Below are 21,468 nucleotides of genomic sequence, written 5' to 3'. Positions count from 1 at the left end.
ATAGTTGTACCCTTTGTTTTTCCCTTTTTTTTGTATATGCGGGTATAAGTACTCGCTTGTAATTGTTTGTATATAAATGAAATCAATGTTTGTTCTTAAATTATGAAATGCGGAGTATCGTTTCCATTCAAATTAGGCCCTTGGCCCGTTTTTACAATTGGAATTGATTTACATGTAACACCTTCGCAGTTGTGCCGCGTTCCATGTTCTAGGAATCGGCGAACCATGTAGTTGCATTAAAGTATAGGCGCCATTTCCTAGTACTTCCTTGATTTGGTAGGGGCCTTCCCAAGATGGCGCTAGTTTGCCTTGTGCATGCGCTCTTGATGCCTCGTTGTTGCGAAGGACGTAATCCCCGGCATTGAACTCACATATTTTTTACTTTGGTGTTGTAATACTTCTGTAGCTGGAGCTTGTAGTTTTGTTCCCTTATTGCAGCTAACTCTCGACGTTCTTCGAGAAGCATTAAGTCTAACCGCCTTTTTGCGTCGTTGTCATTTGGTAATGTGACTCTTGGTGACGGGATGCCGACTTCGGCGGGGATCATTGCTTCGGTACCGTAAGTTAGGCTGAACGGCGTTTCTGCATTACTTGTATTTTTGTGCGTTCTTATAGCCCACAGTACGTGAGGTAGTTGATCGACCCATCCTGATTTGTGGTTTGCCAACCTTTTCTTGATTCCGCCAACGATTGTTCTGTTGGCGCGTTCTACTTCGCCATTCCCTTGTGGATGAGCAACATAAGTGAATGTCTGTGTTACATTGAGCTCCTTTAATCATTTTTGGATGTGTTGGTCGGAAAACTGTGTTCCGTTGTCACTAACCAAATTCATGGGTAACCCAAAGCGACAGATTATGAATTCCCATATGAACTTTTGACGCTGGCTGTGTTGATCGATGCTACCCGCTTTTCTTCTACCCACTTTGTGAAGTAATCAATTTCCACAATTAGGAACTTTACACGCCCTGGCGCCTCTGGAAATGGTCCTGTTATGTCGATCGCCCATTTTTGGAATGGCCAAGAGGCTGTCACTGGTATCATTGCATATTTCGGGCACAAGGTGTTTGGTGCATGGCGTTGGCAGGCGTTGCATCGTCTCAATTCTTTTTCGGCGTCTACATGCATGCCCGACCAATAGTACCCTGTGTTCATGATTTTGGCGACCACCATTCTTGGGCCTACATGTACTCCACATATTCCTTCGTGGATTTCTCTTAACAGATAATTTGCGTCTTGTGGGTCTACGCATCTGAGAAGTGGACCCAAGTACAATCGCCTGTAGAGAATGTCACCTTGGATTGTGTAATTCAATGCCTTGTGGCGGATCTTCCGCGCTTCTGCTTTCTTTTCTGGCAAGATACCTCTTGAGAGGTAATTGATTATTGGTGTCATCCAACTATTTCCTGCTTCTGAACATATGAGGACTTCTTTATTCATTATTGAAGGCGTTGTCAGAACTTCGATGCGGACGTCTTTTGCGAGGTGTTCAAAACCAATAGAAGCCATTTTGCTTAAGGCGTCAGCCTGTTTGTTCTCGCTTCTGTTGATGTGTTTTACCTTACATGTGGTAAAGGCTGCCATTAAAAATTTATCCTGCGCTAAGTATGACGCCATCTTGCTATCCTTTGCGTCGTATGATCCTTCGATTTGGTTTGCCACTAGCATTGAATCCACGTGTGCCTCCAAATGGCAGGCCCCCAATTTTTTAGCGATCCTCAATCACGCCAACAGTGCTTCGTACTCCGCTTCGTTGTTTGTGCTTTTGAATTCTAGGCGTATCGCATACGTAAAGTGCTGTCCTTCCGGGTTGATTATTTTTAGGCCTGCGCCTGCACCTTCATCGTTAGAGGCTCCGTCTGTGAACAGCTTCCAGACTTCGCCTTTTTGTTGATCGACGGGAATTTCGATCTCTCATTTGCATTCTTCCTCTTTCTCTTGCGGAATTTCCACGATGAAGTCTGCTAGGACTTGTCCCTTGATCGCTGGCCTTGGTTTGTATTCGATGGCATGTTCTCCCAACTCTATTGCCCATTTTACAAGCCTCCCAGATAATTCCAGTTTGCTTAGTACATTTTGTAGGCGAAAGTTAGTGAGAACATGTATTGGGTGGCCTTGAAAGTATCTCTTTAAATGGCGCGCTGTCTGCACCAAAGATAGAACAAATTTTTCCAAGGTGGAATATATTGTTTCTGCGTCTGCGAGGGTGCGACTTATGTAGTAAATGGGCGTTTGGGAGCCTTTTCTTTCCACCATTAAGACAGCGCTGACCGTTCTTTCTGACGCTGCTAGGTATACTATCAGCGGCTCTCCAGCTTTGGGGGCTGTTAGCGTTGGTAGTTCTGCCAGGCGCGTCTTAATTTCTTGAAATGCTTTTTCCGCTTCTTCTGTCCACCGAAACTGAGATCTCTTGAGGCAATTCCTCAAGGTTGACACGAATGGAAAAGATTTTTCAGCATGACTTGACAAAAATCTGTTCAGCGCGACTAATCGGCCATTAAGTGTTTGCACTTGCTTGATAGATTTTGGTGAAGGCATTTTTAACACAACTTCTAGTTTTTCTAGGTAGGCTCTGAAGACGCCATTTGTTACTACTACTCTCAGGAATTTCCCTTCTTCAATTCCGAAGGAACATTTTCCTGGGTTAAGCTTCATGCTGATTGACCTTAGCATTTTGAAGGTTTCTTCGATGTCTTTCAACATTGTTACCTCCGTTTTTCTTTTAACGACTAAGTCGTCCATGTATACCTCTAGGTTTCTTCCAATTTGAGATTTGAATTCTCTGTCCATCAATCACTGGTATGTAGACCTGGCGTTTTTTAGGCCGAACTGCATCATCTTATAACAATATTTTCCGCTGTTTGTTCGGAACGCCGTTTTTTCTTGGTCTCTTGCCGCCATGTGAATTTGGTGGTACCCCTTGTATGCATCAAGAAAACATTTAAACTTAAATGGTACCAATGCGTCCACCTTGAGGTTGATCTCTGGCAATGGGTAGTTGTCTTTTGGGCACGCTTTGTTGAGGTCTTTAAAGTCAATACACATGCGCCATTGGCCGTTTGCCTTCGGTACCATTACTGGGTTGGCTACCCATGTTTGGTACTGGATTTCCCGGAGTATGCCTACATTTATTAACTGCTGGACTTGTTCGTCGCAAGCCTTTGCCTGTTCTGGTCCCATCTTTTTTCTTTTTTGTACCACCAGGACAAAGGTTGGGTTGACTTTTAATTCATGTTCCGCTTTGCTTCTTGGGACCCCTGTCATGTCCGCTGGGGTCCAAGCGAAAACATCAATGTTCCTGACTAACAAGCTTTTGAGCGCCGCCCGCGCTTCTTCAGAGATGGTTGGTCCAATGGTTATGCTTTGTTATGGGAATTCTTTGTTGAGCACCCATTTTTCCACTTCTCAAGTTTTGCTGGTTTTCAGCATCTTCTATGGCGGTGTTTTTCTTTCCGCCATGTTGCATTCTTTGTTGGCGTGGATCATTGCTATCCCTATTGGTGTTGGAACCCCCAATATTCCATGTGCTGTTGACGGGGTAGCATTGAAATCACCAATAGCCTCTCTTCCCAGGATAATATCATACTGTGGGTGTGGAGTCTCCATTACCAGGAAATCAACGTCTTTCGTTCGTGAATGGGTTCCGTCACTTAGCTCGACTGGAAATGTCAGCTACCCCAACGGGTATTCAATGCTCTGGTTGAAACCCGCGATTGGAGCGTTGACAGCTGTTAAACGATGCTTGTCTTTTTCTTATACTAAATCGAAACATTGGCGGTACATGATGTTGGATGTTGCTCCTGCGTCAACAAAGAAACGCGATATCCTGTAGTGACCAAATACGGCTGTGATCACTAAGGGTGCTTTCTTGTTTGCCCCTCCTCTTACTTTTGGGAAGATGACTTGTTCTTCCTTCCATGATGCCCACTCTGTTTGTCTTCTCTTCTTAGTTTGGACATTTCTTGAGATCATGTTGGCGTGGAGATCTTTGATTTTCTTTTCTGATCTTCCGCCATCTCTTGGGGGTGGGCATATGTATTTTCCTCTTATGTTTCTGACAAGGTGATCCAACTTACCGTTTTAGACACATTCTTCTATCGCATCTTTCAAATTGACGCATTGATTTGTTGTATGATCCTGTTGTTCATGAAAGTCGCAATAACTTTTCGTTCATGAAAGTAGCAATAACTTTTCATATATGTGTTTGGCCCCTGTTTGACTGGTGCCGGCTTCTTTAGTTGGATCCCTTCACTGTACATGATATGGGTTGGGCTTATTGTCAGCGGAGTCCATCTAGATGCATTCGTCTGGGGTCCATTCATCTAACCCTTTTGTCTAGCTTTAAAAGGTTCAAACGTGGCGGGCTCTCTGTCGCTGTTTAACCTAGACCATACGGAGGACATTCGTTTGTCCTGGCGGGCTCTATTGATGTCATTTATGGCGTCGTTCTTTGCCAGTTCTTTCCCCAAGCTTTTCTCCATCCGCGCGTACCTTTTGGCCGCGGTCATGACATCGTCCCATCGTTGCGGCATGCCATCTTTGCCCGTAAGGTTACGAATAAGGTCGTCACACTTTACGTTTTAGCGAAAGGCTGCCCGTAGCAGTTCTTCACTTACGCCGCCGATGTTCAGGCCTTCCTGGTTAAATCTGGTGATGAAATCTTCTAGTGTTTCATTGTCTTTCCTGACCACATTTAGAATGTCTGCCAGATCACTGATGTGCCGCCGTTGCTGGCTAAACTATTGGGTGAACTTTTTCGCTAAGTCCTCTCTGCCCATCTGGCAATCTTTCAAACCATACTCTGGTGGCTCCAACTAGTGTTAGCATAAAAATGTGGCATCATAGCGGCATGGTCCACCCTGATACTAACCCAGCGGCTGTGAAGGATCGCAAATGATCGTCTGGGTCTGAGATACCATCATAATGGCCTACCGTGGCGGGATTTTGGGATTTTCTAGTAGTTCTGATTCAGCTATTCTTGCCACGAATTTGATTTCCCCACCGACGTTGTTGGTCGGTATGGTTTGGAAAAATCTACCGCCGATTCTGGGTGGTATTTCACCAATTTTTTGGTATCTAGCCCTTTCCAGCTTTCTTCGTAGTCTGGGTCGTCTAGGCGTGAGTCCGCCTTGAGGTTTGACCGCTGTGACTTTTCTCCTGCTTTGCTGTTTTGCTTAGCAAGAGGCGTTTTGACGATTGATGCTTTTGTACGAATCGGCGTTGAGTTTTCTTCAGATTCTTCTTCTTCATTGTTACTAGAGGCTGTGTCGAACAGCGATCTAGGTTTCACAACGGACACCATTTTTTCTTGTACTTTATCTTTCAGTTTTTGTTGCTCTGCTTCGAGCCACGCCATGATGTCTGGCGGCATAGTTGCTTTGTAACGTGCTTTGGTTTTTTTCTTTATTTGTGACGGTAGGGTGAATGGTGGAGGCGTTAAGGAGACCTTAACCTGTACCTCCAACGTCCAGATTTTAGATATTTCCTTCTTGGGCCAACCTCTTTTGGTGCGGTTTTGCCATTCGACTGAATCAAGAACGGAGTGAGTTACTGTTCTAGCTATATGCACGGATGGCGCCAATGAAGAAACACAAATCCACCCCTCAAGGTCTAACACGTTAGTCCGAGGGTTATGGCTAAGTATTCTACGCGATGGGTTATAAAACCTTCTTGGCGCAGACGAGTGTATCATGCAAAACAGAACACCGTGAGCTCGTTACGAGGATTGGGGGGACTCTCTCGTAACCACCCTCCGGTGTGAGAATCAGTACTTGATAGTACAATATATTTTGATAGTAATAGTTGGAAAGAGTATATCCATTACCATTTTGGAGGTTTATTGGTATTTATAGCCGGAGGAGAGAGAGTGTGACCAACCACCTTGTCAGGTTTTCCACCAATAGTATTCTCCACCCGTGCGGTCATGGTGGTTGGTGGAAGTTGGTGGGCATCATGGCCTTTTGACAAGAACGTGGTTGTACTGTTTGTACCGTCCTTTATGTGTTGTCCAATCCCCATTGGTTTGGTTTTTATCCCTATGTGGGTTGCCACCTTTTTGTCCCATGCTGGTGGGACCTTTGTATTACCATTCCCGAGGTGTCAGGAAAAGTTTTGTATTGGGCTACACTCTTTGCGCCATGCACTACGCCTCGCGTTATTGACATCCTGGCGCCTAGTGTTTCGCCCAGCGTATGAACTTAGTGTTATACTTTGTTAAATGGTGGGTTTCATACCCTACCTATACAGTAACCATGATAATAAGGTTTGTGTTTTAAGGTTTATTGCAAAAATAAAAGTTGATTGTCATGAGGAAGTTAAATGAATTTTTATGAGGGTCAAATCAAAAATCTCTTGCTTATGAGGAAGTTAAATATAAAAAGAATAAGTGAATTGAATGTCGAAAATCGTTATGAGGTATCCATATGAATGATGAATGTCGTTTTGGGAATAAAAATTTGCGTAATGAAAACTTTTACCAAGTTCATTATTTAATATCTTATAATGAAAATATCGTGGTAAGTTAAAATGATCGGCATTGTAAATCAAGAAATCGACATAAACGATTTTTTTTGTCTTTAGAATAGAATTTCTATGAAGTTTTGCATGAGGATTTCAAGAAATTTACGAGCTATAAGTTTGCAAATTTCTTCAAAAATCAAAGCGAAACTACCATAATAGATTTAAAACGAGGGAAATCGTATGATGCAAAATTTTATTGGTGAAAATTTATAATGAACCAAAGATTGCATAATGAAAGTTGTTATGAAAATGGATTTGGGTAATAATATTTCCACCACGGTTACTATATAATATAGTGTAATTAAAATGTCATGAGAAAATTTAAATAATCGATATTGTGAAATGATAGTTCCAAAATGAAGGTGATCGTTATAAGAATAAAGATCTTTATGAAAACTTGTATGAAAACTTTAAAAGCAAGTTAAAATCTATATAATAGAAATTTACTTGAGAATTTAAGGTAAAATTTATCATAAAACCTTTTCAATATGATGAAATTCATAAGAATTTTGTTTATAAAAAGCCTTAATGAAAATAGATGGCATATTAAAAATCATTATAACTAGTTCAAAATACATATATTATTATTATTATTATTTTATTTTTTTTTTAACTTACATTGAAGAGATCGTAATAAATGAATTTTTTTGTAACAAAATCGCGGTGTGAAATCCAAGTGAGAAAATTTGTATAAAACTTTATCATGTGAAATCAAACATATTAGAAAGAATCTTAACGGTCAAATAAGATTATTTAAATGCAATATTTTGTGACGGGAGTTTATATAACAAAGTAAAAAGGGAAAAATTGTTTAAATCTTTGAAATGTAAATAATAACTTATGGTTTAAAGGAGGAAAAGTCGTGCATGAACCACCATGACTTAATATCTTCGACACTAAAAAAACCTTTTTACAAAGAAATACCATGTTGGAGTCTAAACATGTGCACGTACCATCGCGTCTTTTTCATGTTTTCGACTCAAGTAACGATAATGATAAATCAATAAATCGGAATACAACGTCATGTCAAAACGCTAGTCCACGTATCACCGATGGATCTATTGTTTTAACACCGAAAATTTGGATGGAGACTGGAACGCTCGCATTCGACAACTTAAAGTGATCATCTCATATGAGGCAATCTTTAAGGAGATTTGAAACAGCAGGATCCAAGTTAAACTCGTGATCCATAAAACATAATAAAATCTAATGTCTTGCGGTAAGGTAAGGATACCTTAGAATGTTTTGAGTGTTTGTGTATACTTGATTTAATGAGATAAATGAGTATATAAATAAATAAGTGCAATGAACAATCAAGTAGGGTAAACACGTAAAGGCAACACGTATAAGGACCCTAAAGTAAAGACTATACTAGGTCGTTACGTCAAACCACCTATCCTATAATCTTGTGGCTTTGATACCAATTTGTCACACCCCGACCAAAGGCGGCGGAACATGCCGGGGTGCAACGGATTGCCCAAAAACACAAGACACTATTTAAAGTGACAATATTTAATCAACTCATTTTATTTCATGAATCAATAAACAACACATCTCGTTCATACAAACAAATTGAATACAAGTAACAATTAAATTGTTCGTTTTAGTAATATCCTAATAGTCTTGGTAACGTTTTTCATCAAGTCCTCGAGTCAACAAAAATCAAGCCTGTAACATTTCATAAAATAAAGTTTATCAACACAAAGGTTGGTGAGCAATTCATAAGTTTGAGCATATAAATATATAGTAATAAAAAGCCACAAATCTCGTATACGAAACAATAAATAAAAGCAATAACTTTGATAAATAAATACCGCTAATACAATTACGTTAGCGACACCTAGCTATAAGGGGATGCCAAATAGTCCAGGATTTTATAGTTATCGTTAATTGCATTACGTTAATGACACCATGCCATGAGGGGTTGCCAAATGGTCTAGGATTTATAGTTCCACCATCCAAAAGCGATAAACACATTGGCATATAAGCATATATCACCAAATCAAGCAATTATTTAAGTAAAGTATACAATAACGTTTGTGGTCTAAGATTCAAGTAACAAAGCATTTAGTCGATTAAGTATGAAATGTCACCCCCAAAACAAAATATGGAAAACGGCGTATGAAAGTACTCACTTTCAAGTATAAAACTTGATTGGCAAAATACGGGAAATCGGATGGATGGTGTTTAACGAGCAAGGCCTAAAATAAAAGTAAAAGCCTTGAATTAGAAAGGTTGTTTTAGAAATCCTTTTAAATAAAAGACAAGAAATGTAAACAATAAAGTTAAAGGTTTAAAATGTAACTATGTAAGAAATTTATAATAATAACCCTTTAAAATGTAAGTTTGCTCGAAACCGGGTTAAAGTATCTAGCCTTATTATTTACTTAACCTATGTTAAGTAATAAGGTGAGTAAAATGCAAGAATGCAAGTTACTTTGGGACAAAGATACTAAAACGGGTCTTTAACGAGTGTTCGGGTTGTTGGTCGGGTCTTGATAATTGGTCAAACCATAAGTCAACTTTCCAAAATAATATATGTTATGAGATAACTCAATAAAATATAATAACACTTAACCAAGTATGTAGTTCTATTGTTTTAGAACTAACAACGCACGTTAAGCGAGTGTTCGGTTTTGTCGGTCCAAACTTTGTTATGAGATCAAGTTGGATCCAACATTTCCAAGTACTTAGGAAAATAATTGAAATCAGTTTGTAAACTATTTTTAAAGAAATATACAAGTCTTGATAGCTAGAAACACACTTGTGTGTCCTTAAGCGAGTAAAAGTCGGTGTAGTTCGGTTTGGTTCGGTTTCCATCTCAAAAATAGTTATTTGATGGTTTTCCACATGCCCAAATATCCAAGAACTTGTATAATAATTTATAAATGAAGAAACTTAAATTTTACAACCAAAAAGTTAACAATAAAGTCTTTAAACAAGAGTTTGGTTTTGGTTCGGTTTCCATCTCACAATAAATTCATAGATGGTTTCTGATAAACGTCTATTTATACATCTTGAATCCCGTATAAAGTTATGTTTATTTAATATTTTGAGTTCGGTTTAGTTCGTGTTTTGTTAATCTTTTATGTTTTAAGGTTTTGAGTCAAGTATTTAATTTGTGTCTTGTTTTATATCGTTTGATGTCTTGCATGTTAAGTTCTAATTCTTTCTATCAGTTCATAAGAAGTTTATGTTCGTTTTAATCGTCACCGGCTACATGATTTGTACGATTTCCTTTTCGTGCCATATGCGCTTAGACTTTACTTTTTTCCCTTTTTTTTGTTTCCAAATAGAAAGACACCAAATTCTCCGGGAAGCCCTATCTTTCGAAGGACTTCTCGATTAGCCAGTTCCTATTTGGAAGGCGGCAATTTCTTAACTGCCGCAGTTTCTACTCCTGCTAATAGTTTAGCATATTTTTCTTTTGATTTTTTAGAAAGAGAACTTGGGTTCCCTCACCTTTTAGCGTTCTGGGGCCTTTAGAAAAAAAAGAAAAAAGAACAAATTTTAGTCATTTATGCAGTTGTCAATGGATTCTGTGATCGAATGCCACTAGACAGAATACTAAGCCTCAGAATAGACACCTTGCTGAAGCCCTAGGAGGGGAAGGCTTTCAAACGGGCCCTTCGCCCCTCTTTTTTTTTCTTAGAAAGAGCGCACACTTAGAGTTTTGATTTATTTTCATGTAGATGGTGGTTTGGTGGTCAAGGGAAAGAAGGTCTAGAAGGTTCTTATCGTAGCTTGGAGTTCAAGAAAGAATTACACACGATTTAGCTACGATTAAGCAATGAATAATCAAGAAATAAGAAGAAAATCTCGTAGCCACTCCCTAGAGCACGCCTCGCCGCGCCTAGGCAAATGCCTAGGGTGCCTTCGCACAGCGCCTAGGTCCTACTGTTCAGCACGTTTTGCAGGTTTTAAGGCCCAGCTCGTTTAATATAAGTATAATTGCAAACCTAGCCAATTGGAAGAGATATTGCAGCCGAAATTGAGAGGTTTTCCAAGGGTTTGTGAAGGTTTTGAAGCTAGGAATCAAGGGAGATCATCAAGCTTTCATACGGGTGTTCTAGGATCGATTAAGACGGGTTCTTTCGCTCTTTATCTCTGCCTTTGTTCATTAATTTTCATGATGTTTCCCTTTGTTCTTTGGTTTAGTTATTTGTCTTTGATTAAGATTATGCTAGGCTAGACTTCATGTCTACCTAGGTTTGATGAACATGTTTAAGACTTGATTCTTGTTTTGGACTTATGCTTTGATTATGGTTTCGTTGATTTAATAGTAAAAGACTTGATTTTGTTTTCATGATGCGTATAAGTATTTATTATCTTGATTGATTGTTAACTATTGCTTCACGTAGATCTTTTATCTTTTGATTGTGTTCTTTAGATTTAGGGTTTTTGTTTAATCAATTACTTGGTGTTTTGATTATTATGGTTAAATGGGCCCATTAGATCATAGAAGCTTGTTGATAGTTGGTTAAGGTTTTAAATGTTTTGCTAAATTCCAATAGCTGTAAGGTGAGGAGTTGTTCATGTGTCTTGGTAAATTGCATGCTAGGATAGTTAGTGAAAATATTTGTGCTTATTGTGTTGATCCATGTTCATGATGTCATGTTAGCTTATCAAGTTATCTAGGGTTTAGTGTTTCGTAAGATTGCTTGCTTTAGATACTATTAATTAACCCTAATTGATGACTTTGCGGAAATCAATTCAACTGATTGCTTAATAATCTAATAATTGTTCTTCGGGATTTCATTTGATTCAGTCAAAGGTCCTTAGGGTTTGTTAGATGAACACGTTTAGAAATCAGTTTCCATAATCATGTTATTTGTCCATTTCTTGATAATTGTTGATGCATGGGACTCTTACCTAGGTAGATTCCTTCTCTGATTGGTTTCGATCTTGTGTTTAGTTGCTTGTTTCTCGTTAACTTGTTTATTTACTTTCTTAGTTTAATCTTAGTTTAATATTAGTTTAAAAATCCCCTTTAAAACATTAATAATAAATAGTCGTGTCGTAAGTCGAGTCTAATTAGTTAATTAAAGTAATTTATAGAGTCCTGTGGGTTCGATATTCCGGACTTACTTAGCTTAGTACAATTGACCGGTTCACTTGCCGGTGTTTTGTTTAGTTGAGTCTTAGGTCTTGTTTTTATTACTTGTTTAATTTAGTTAATATTTGTTGACTGTTTTTAGCACATCAAGTTTTTGGCGCCATTGCCGGGGACTCTTGACAATTGCGTTATTTGCGTTAATTGGACTTAATTGCTACATAAGTGCTATTTGTTTTATTTTTGTTTGAGTCGTAGGAGTCTAATTTAAGTTTTAGTTTATTTTAGTTTTTTTTTCAGTATTCGAGTCTACTCACTTCGTCTTTTGCGTTTTTCAGGTTTATGCCACATCTTCTTCGCAAGGACCACCGCTGGATAATCTTGGATCTTCCCCGTTGAAGACCGAGGCTAGTTCGTCAGTAGAAGAACAACCGTCAGAACCCGCATCTACACCAAATTGGTCACCACCCAGTTCACCACCCGAAAGTCCTAGAAGTCAAGATCCAATGGCCGACAATAGGATAATTGCTGCTCAAGCCTTCGATGGCTTAACCGGAAACCAATCATGCATCGTCGTTCCCGAGATCGACAACCCCAACTCGTGGCAGATTCCGTCATACGTCATGAACAACATCGTTTAAACTAATCAGTTTCATGTAAACTTGTAAATTGCAAGGTGCTACTGAAGATGCAATTTTCTTACATATTTTTCCTTTTTCACTTACAGGTAAAGCAGCTACTTGGCTTGACACGCAGCCACCTGGAAAGTTCACCACTTGGGAAGCATTACGTTCTACATTTATCAAGAGATACTTCCCACCGGCTAAAGCGGCTGTTCTTCGCGATCAGATTCACTCATTTCACATGGTGCCGGATGAGCAATATTGTCATGCTTGTGAGCGTTTTCAGATGTTGATGTCTCGATGCTCATAGAATGGTCTCACACCATGGGCTCTCGTGGAGAATTTTTACAACGGGCTGAACTACGAAAGCCAAGTTCGGTTCGACACGGCCGCAGGAGGAAGTCTACTGGCTAGGAAGAACGTCACCGAGTGTAACGAGATGTTTGAGAGCTTCGCTCAATCGGACCTTGCCAAAGTTCCACATCGCGGTAATTCCAATCCCGTTAGCAGTACATCCTCATCCGCTCGAGGTGTACACCAGGTTAAACTGGATACTAGTGTGGCAGCTGCTTTGGAATCACTAACTCAAGAGGTGAAGGAGCTGAAGGCCAAGGTGGACAGGTGTGAGTTTTGTAGAGGTGGACATGGTACTTTCAAGTGCTCGGTGATGAATCAACAAGTCGATTTTGTTGCTGGTCAGAATAGGTTTCCCAATAATTACAACAACAATAATCAGAGTTGGAACACCTACAAGAACCCGAATCAGAATAATATCAACTGGCGTCATTCAGGCGCACCACCCGGATTTCAAAATTCTTATGCTCCAGCACAAGGTCAGTATTTTAATGATAATAATACCAATAATACTAATGTTCAAAATAATGTGCAGGATTCGAAAGGTGGGATTGGGCGTTTGGAAGAGATGATGAAGCTAATCTTGGAGAGAGACCAAGCAACACAGAAAAAGTTCGCCGAGCATGACTTACTCTTCAAAAACCAACAATCTTCTATTCTCGATATTCAAAGGACTGTTGGTGACATTGCTCGTCGTTTAGAAGAAAGGCCCCCAGGTCAGTTTTCGGGTATTCCTCAAACTAATCCGGCTGCTCAATTGAAAGCCATCTCCACTCGTAGTGGTAGGGTTTTTGGTCCGGAGGTAGTTAGTAAAGACATTGAGAAAGATGGGGACGATGAATTGGTAGAAGAGGAGATAGAGGTAGAGGCTCCGGGTAAGTCACAAGTTAAAACACCAATTATTGAGCCACTAGTTGAAAAGAAGCCGGTTGGAGTCCGGCCACCACCACACATCATTAACCCTGCTTATGTCCCGTATCTCACTCGTCTAAAGCATCAACAGTATACGAAGGATTACGGGCATTTTCTTAATATTTTTAGCCAATTAAATGTCAACCTCCCGTTCGTTGAAGTCCTTCAACATATGCCTAAGTACGCCAAGTTTTTGAAAGATATTCTTAAAAGAAAGGATAAGTTGGAGGAGCTATTGACTGTACCGCTGAGTGGAGAGTGTTATGCAGTAGTTCTTAATGAAGTACCAGAAAAATTACCCGACCCCGGTGTGTTTACCATCCCATGTCTTTTCGGAAGTGATACGACGTGTCAAGCATTGGCCGATCTTGGAGCTAGCATAAACCTCATGCCATATTCTTTGTATGAAAAGTTGGGCCTCGGAGAGCTCACCCACACTCGTATGACGTTGTCTTTAGCCGATCATTCCGTTAAGTATCTGAGAGGTGTCGTGGAGAATTTGCTCATGAAGGTAGATAATTTAGTTTTTCCCGCGGATTTTGTAGTTTTAGATATGGAGGCCGACGAGAGAGTTCCTATTATTTTGGGTCTTCCGTTTTTATGTACTACTAGGGCAATTATTGATGTGTTTGAAGCTAAGATAACCCTTAGAGCTGGTGATGATAGTGCCACTTATTTGGCGAAGTCCATGAGGCATCCGAGTGGTCAGGACTGTCTCATTAATCCATATCACCCAGTTTACTCGATAGAATCATCTATTTCGGGCATGGATCCAAGTCTTGACGAGTCTCGTTCGGTGAGTTTAAGTGTGGTGAAGGAGCGAAAGGTTTCGAGTTCTCGGGTAATGGTAAAGTGTTTTAGAGAACGGGGTGGTGGAAAGCGTAAGGTTGAGAGGGTTCGTGGAGTTAGAAAGAAAAAGACAAAGGTTGATGGATGGTCGGATAATGATTTGGAATCCTTGAGGGCATTGGAGTTCTACCGAGGTGGAGGAAGCTCCACTCGGTCCGCCACGTGATTCGCTTAGCATGGGTTCTTGAGTGAAAACTCAAGTGTAGAGTTTGTATTATTTTCTTTTATTTTTATTTTTATTTATATTTTCTTTAAGTCCCTAATGTAGTTTTTGTAGTTCGACTTTGTTTTGTGTTTTTGAGTTTTGCTAGATTGAAGATTGAGTGAGCTAGAGAGAAGATCCCCGAGGTTGAGTATAATGAAACGAACAAGTGTGGGGATGGAGCAGCCGAGCCGTATACTTTACGTTTTATTATTATTTGTTGCTGATTATTCATGTTTTATATATTTGTGGGTTGATTGAAGTACTTTAATTGCATAATATCTATCATTACGATAAGATACATTTTTAGATATGTTTGTTTTGTTTTGCCGCTTACGTTCGTGAGAGAAGGAGTTACCATTTGTTGAGCACGTTCGTAGTTGGAGGGCATTCATGAAAAGAAGACTTTGGCATCATGTTTCGTTCGTATATTACCAGCTAAGTCTTTTCCATTATCTAGCTTGTTAACTTTTTATTTTGCTTTTGTTTTTAATTTTTAGATTTTTAGTTTTTTGTAGTCCGACTTTATTTTTAATTTTTTTTTATTTTATGTCTTCCTTATCCTTGCATTGAGGACAATGAAAAATTTAAGTGTGGGGATAGGATATTTGAGTCGTAGTTTAAATTGAGTTTATAAAAAAATTTAAAAAATTAAAAAAAAGAAAAAAAATTGAAAAATGCTTTTAAAAAAATGTCCCTTGAATCTAGTTTTTTGCGTTAAAGTGGGAGATGATGATATTTATCGGAAATTGGTTTTTCAAACTACTAATAATATAAGATAAATAAAAGAAATCTCACTTAACTCGGGATGTGTCGGTAGGCTCAGCCTTGAAAATGAAAGGGCAATTTGATAAAATTGGTCGCAAATCTCTTGTGGGTAAAGCGTTTTATCCGTAGAAAATAAGTAATGAAAGGTCAGCCATACTCAAGCCTCAATTCTTAGTATGAAAAAGTGGAAAATATCATAAAGTTTGAAAAGTTTAAAAAAATTTGAATACGTTATCATATGATGCTTGGGTAGGTTTAACGTTAGAGTATGCCGTGTAGCCTGTGATATAAATCTTAAACTGTTAGTTTTAGTGTTTCTCACCTCATTGGCGTATGGTTTTATAACCTTAAATCTTGTATTGATGGGATGCCCCGGGTCCGGAGACCATGGGTCAGTATGCCGACTATTCATCTGGGTATTCACGATTCCAAATGGGGTTGTGAATATTTAAAATAAAAGCTAAAAAAAGAGCAAACCCTTATAAGTCTTTAAACATGATCACAAAAAGTAAAAAAGTACAAATACATTACAGACTTGATCATCCACGCTGTTAGTCATGTGGGGTCCCCTTGCTCGCGTCTCATTACCAATAAGAAACATACCACAAGGGACACTCTACATGTAAGCCCTATGGATGAAATTTTGCATACTCACATATGGTAATGGTTCGGTGTATTGCTTGATAACGGGGGTATGTCATGTTGTGGGGAACACTAGCTATAAATTAATTGAACCTTAATAATATCTAATGGCTGCTTGGCTGCTTGGTGGATATCTAGACTTTGATGCTTAAGCTTAGGTGGATAAACAATACCCTTGATCGTCTTAACTATTCATGAAAAAATAGAGCAACAAAAAGTTTTAATTCTGCTAATTTTGAGGTTTAAGTCAAGTTGGGGTGGTCTGGTCCGGTAAAAGCTGAAAATAAGCGGATCTTAATTGGGTAAACCACTGAGTAAAAAAATGTCGGATCTTATTTGTCCAGGTAAAGATTAAGGCATGGGTTTAAGTGGACAACAATATCGGTGATCGCAGTTTTTGCGTTTTTCTAAGCTTTAAAATTTAACCTATATGTTTGTTACACTATATCTTCCGATTCTGATCCAACTACATTAGACTTTTTTAGGGACGAAAAAAGAGTAAGTGTGGGGATATTTGATATACGTCTATTTATACATCTTGAATCCCGTGTAAAGTTGTGTTTATTTAATATTTTGAGTTCGGTTTAGTTCGTGTTTTGTTAATCTTTTATGTTTTAAGGTTTTGAGTCAAGTATTTAATTTATGTCTTGTTTTATATCATTTGATGTCTTGCATGTTAAGTTCTAATTCTTTCTATCAGTTCATAAGAAGTTTATGTTCGTTTTAATCGTCACCGGCTACATGATTAGTTCACTTAGAGTTTTGATTTGTTTTCATGTAGATGGTGGTTTGGTGGTCAAGGGAAAGAAGGTCTAGAAGGTTCTTATCGTAGCTTGGAGTTCAAGAAAGAATTACACACGATTTAGCGACGATTAAGCAACGAATAATCAAGAAATAAGAAGAAAATCTCGTAGCCACTCCCTAGAGCACGCCACGCCGCGCATAGGAAAATGCCCTAGGGTGCCTTCGCGCGGCACCTACGTCCTACTGTTCCGCACGTTTTGCAAGTTTTATGGCCCAGCTCGTTTAATATAAGTATAATTGCAAACCTAGCCGATTGGAAGAGATATTGCAGCCGAAATTGAGAGGTTTTCCAAGGGTTTGTGAAGGTTTTGAAGCTAGGAATCAAGGGAGATCATCAAGCTTTCATACGGGTGTTCAAGGATCGATTAAGACGGGTTCTTTCGCTCTTTATCTCTGCCTTTGTTCATTAATTTTCATGATGTTTCCCTTTGTTCTTTGGTTTAGTTATTTGTCTTTGATTAAGATTATGCTAGGCTAGACTTCATGTCTACCTAGGTTTGATGAACATGTTTAAGACTTGATTCTTGTTTTGGACTTATGCTTTGATTATGGTTTCGTTGATTTAATAGTAAAAGACTTGATTTTGTTTTCATGATGCGTCTAAGTATTTATTATCTTGATTGATTGTTAACTATTGCTTCACGTAGATCTTTTATCTTTTGATTGTGTTCTTTAGATTTAGGGTTTTTGTTTAATCAATTACTTGGTGTTTTGATTATTATGGTTAAATGGGCCCATTAGATCATAGAAGCTTGTTGATAGTTGGTTAAGGTTTTAAATGTTTTGCTAAATTCCAATAGCTGTAAGGTGAGGAGTTGTTCATGTGTCTTGGTAAATTGCATGCTATGATAGTTAGTGACAATATTCTTGCTTATTGTGTTGATCCATGTTCATGATGTCATGTTAGCTTATCAAGTTATCTAGGGTTTAGTGTTTCGTAAGATTGCTTGCTTTAGATACTATTAGTTAACCCTAATTGATGACTTTGCGGAAATCAATTCAACTGATTGCTTAATAATCTAATAATTGTTCTTCGGGATTTCATTTGATTCAGTCAAAGGTCCTTAGGGTTTGTTAGATGAACACGTATAGAAATCAGTTTCCATAATCATGTTATTTGTCCATTTCTTGATAATTGTTGATGCATGGGATTCTTACCTAGGTAGATTCCTTCTCTGATTGGTTTCGATCTTGTGTTTAGTTGCTTGTTTCTCGTTAACTTGTTTATTTACTTTCTTAGTTTAATCTTAGTTTAATATTAGTTTAAAAATCCTCTTTAAAACATTAATAATAAATAGTCGTGTCGTAAGTCGAGTCTAATTAGTTAATTAACGTAATTTATAGAGTCCTGTGGGTTCTATATTCCGGACTTACTTAGCTTAGTACAATTGACCGGTTCACTTGCCGGTGTTTTGTTTAGTTGAGTCTTAGGTCTTGTTTTTATTACTTGTTTAATTTAGTTAATATTTATTGACTGTTTTTAGCACATCAGTTTCCACATGCCCAATATCAAAGAATTTGTAAAATTGATTTTAGAAACTCAAATCTAACATAAAACATGTTTAAACAACTATTTTAACAAAACTAGTAAGCAATAGTTCGGTTTCCGGTCTAGAGCTATTTACGGTCAACCCGAGGCTAGACTCTTAGAACCCATAACCATGGAACTTGTAAATAAACTAAAATGAGCAGAAGTTAGTCATGGTTAGTAAAGTTAGATGGTTAGATGCGAAAATATATATAACAAGGACCACGAAAGTCCTCCATGAAGCTTTGCCTTACGCGGTCCGAAACTTAACCAACCGGAGTCGGATAAGCAACTACCAAAGGTAACAAGTGGTGTATATTATATATATGTTATACCACCATAATCAAGTGTTAGTAAAGTTAGATTAACAAGTTAGAATGAAAGACTATGGTTATTTGGACTTGGGAAGTCAAACTACTAATAATATGAAGAACAGCCTTTGAATCTTAAAAAATGAGATAGAAGTTGGAGTAAGAGCAAGAGTAAAATGAAGAAGATGGGTGTGTGTATATAGATTTAGGGTCAAAGCTTCTTTGTAAGGTTCTCTTTCATGTTTGCATGTAAACAGATTGGTTAAACAAACAAGCAAAGCACAAAACAACAAAGAAATCCGAAATATGCAGCAGAGGTCACTAGGCGCCACGCGACCAGCCCTAGCCCTCATGGCCGCGTGGCGCGGCGCCCATGGGGGTGGGGTTTGGTCCAGCTCATCTAGCGTGGTTCGTTTTGCGTCCGGAAGTTCATTTTTGATGTCTTTTGATTGTTTATAAGCCGTTTTTGAATCAATAAAAGGAGGTTTTCAAATTGAACAAATGGGAATGATTTGGTAACATAAAAATTCAAAATTTTATATATCATGAGTTTCGGTTTACAAAACGGGTCGGTTTATGTCGGTCCCCTCTCGGTTTCACCTGGATCTTAATTAATCATGCCATAACTCACACAGATTGATGTGTCGACAGGAGAGTTAATGACGGGTTGCTATATTTAGAAAGATATCCGTTTGTTAAAGGCGGAATCAATAACAAACATACGGTTGCAATGAATAATCAAAGGTAGAAAGCGCACACAGGATTCACTCAAAAGATTTCCATTTATATAAGATTTATCATACAAAAGGATAATCGATTTAGGGTTTTCTAAGAATCCTAGGACAGCCGTCACACAATATTCTCTCAATTAATTGTGTCGTTCTTATCCGTATTGTGCTCTGTCTGTGCCCCTTGTCGGCGTGCCCTAAATATTCTATTTATAGGCCTGCCAACCTAGGACAGCTGTCATTCCTTCTAGAAACCCCTAAATACAATCATACATACTCAGATTACATATTCAAAATAAACTAAGTGTAAAACAAGTCTTCTGGGTAGGCTTTTCATTAATCTTCAGTCTCCGAGTACGCAGTGTACTCGGCCTTCCTTCAGACTTGGTAAACATAGAAGTGTACTCGGGAACAGTTTCCTAGTAGACTTTACTTAAAGAATATTTTACCAAGTAAAATACTCACCGAGTAGACTTCAGTCTTCTTGAATTTATCAGACTTTGCCCGACAACTCCTTACGAGCAACCATGTTCTTCGATGGTCCATTTCAACTCTTTGTCATAGTATAACTTATTAGCAAAGTGTACTCGGGAGTACTGTTCCTTGCTTGAGTTGAACCTTGCCCGATGATACTTAGAGATATATTCCATTTATTCATCAAGCTTGCTCGGACCATAATTATTAAAGAATACCTTGACCGGTCTTCCAATTTCTTGGCTTCTTGGACTTGGTTGACCAAACCTTACTCGGAAGAGTAAAATACTTGGTCTTGAAGAACAAACCTGCTTGACAAAGTGAACCTTGCTCGGAGATACCAAATCGGTGATCCTTACTCGGGAATGCACTAATTAGTATACCTTGCTCGGATAACCACTTAAGAAGATTATTTGAAGTAAACCTTGCCCGGTAGGAAAAATATCGTACTCGGCTAAGTAAAAGCTTGCTCGGATGTCTAAGGTGTGCTCGGATCCATTACTTAGCGAATTTAGAGGAGGTTGAGAAGATTCCAATCTTCCATGTACTTCATTTAGGTCAAATCTCCTCATTTGGGTCAAACTCTTGACCAACAATCTCCCCCTAGATTGGAACACCTCAGCTGACCCAAAACACTCTATGGTTACATACACTCAGCAAAAAACATATCAAATTAAAAGGACAAATTACATATTCAAAGGAAACAAAATTACATATTCAAAAGTGTCCGAAGACATTACAAAGCAAAGACTATTCTATCTATTCTGTCTTTTCCTTTCATTGTAGGCTGCTTGTCTTCTTAGCTGTATTACTGATGCAGCTCTTTCTCTGAAGATATTGAGCACTTGGTAGTGAGTGTGTTCTTCTGGTATCACCTAGTCTCTTATATCTATGAGATCATCATTGTGTAAGCATGTCAAATCTGCATCCTTTTTGATTATGGCCAAGACTTTTCCATCAGAGTTCCTCAGCACATAATGACCAGTGTCTTCTTTGTACTCCACCTCAGCAATGACACCATTCTTCTGTACTGTGTAGTTTGGCCTTCTCATTCTTCTTCCCAAATTTATACACGTATTCATGTTGGATAGTGGGTTTTCATCTCGGACATACATCTGAAAGTCTCTCTCTGCAATGTCCATTCTTCTTAACTTTGCTGATCTTCTAGCTTTGTGCATTTTAGCCATACTCCAACTGACCTTTTCTTTCAAGAATCTGAATCCATTACCAGCTTGTTCATGAAGGTATTTTGATAAATCATTCATTTGCCTTCTTACATACTGGTCCCTGTTTCTGAAATCATGCAAGTGAAGAGACTCCATTCTTCTTAGCTGTTCTTCATTGAATTCTCTGAAGTCACTTCTCACTATTATTTCCCTTAGCTGTCTGCTCTCCATAATAACTCTTAGAGAGTCAGTGACAGAATCATAGTAAAGCTCTCTTGGTAGATCCACACCAGACTGTGGTCCATATGATCTTTGTTGTGCAGAGCTACTTGATTCTCCTCTTCCACCTTGACCTCTTCCTCTAGGAAATCTTTGATGAAATGGAGGTCTGAAAGGAATAGACTTTCTGGGCTTTTGAGGTCCCAAGTTGAAAGTCTTTACATAAATAGCTTCCACCATCTCAGTAGGAAGGTTGGCTAATTCCACAATATCTTGTCCTGCTGCTTCAAGTTCTATTAACATCTTTATCATTCCTGGA

At 38.6% G+C, this 21,468-nt stretch overlaps 1 protein-coding gene across 1 annotated transcript; it reads right to left on the bottom strand.

The window, feature by feature from the left end:
* Positions 1 to 367: 367 nt before the first annotated feature.
* LOC143610670 (uncharacterized) lies at positions 368 to 1,506 on the bottom strand. The gene is made up of 2 exons (XM_077085080.1): positions 904 to 1,506; positions 368 to 751 (listed from the first exon to the last, which is right to left on the bottom strand). Exons 1-2 carry the CDS (start codon positions 1,504 to 1,506, stop codon positions 368 to 370), a joined length of 987 nt encoding a protein of 328 aa, XP_076941195.1.
* Between the last annotated feature and the right edge of the window lie 19,962 nt (positions 1,507 to 21,468).

Source organism: Bidens hawaiensis, unplaced genomic scaffold, assembly GCF_021521415.1.
Source record: "Bidens hawaiensis isolate Kalapana, Puna unplaced genomic scaffold, B.hawaiensis_p1.1 tig00027364_1, whole genome shotgun sequence".
NCBI lineage: Eukaryota > Viridiplantae > Streptophyta > Magnoliopsida > Asterales > Asteraceae > Bidens > Bidens hawaiensis.
This window is presented reverse-complemented; position numbering and strand designations above follow the sequence as displayed.

Excerpts from the sequence above, each read along its gene's own strand:
- LOC143610670 (XM_077085080.1), bottom strand. The coding sequence starts at position 1,506 with ATGGCTTCTATTGGTTTTGAACACCTCGCAAAAGACGTCCGCATCGAA. Across the intron at positions 752-903 it reads AGTGGGTAGAAGAAAAGCGG|ACATTCACTTATGTTGCTCA; the intron begins GTAGCATCGATC and ends AATGTAACACAG.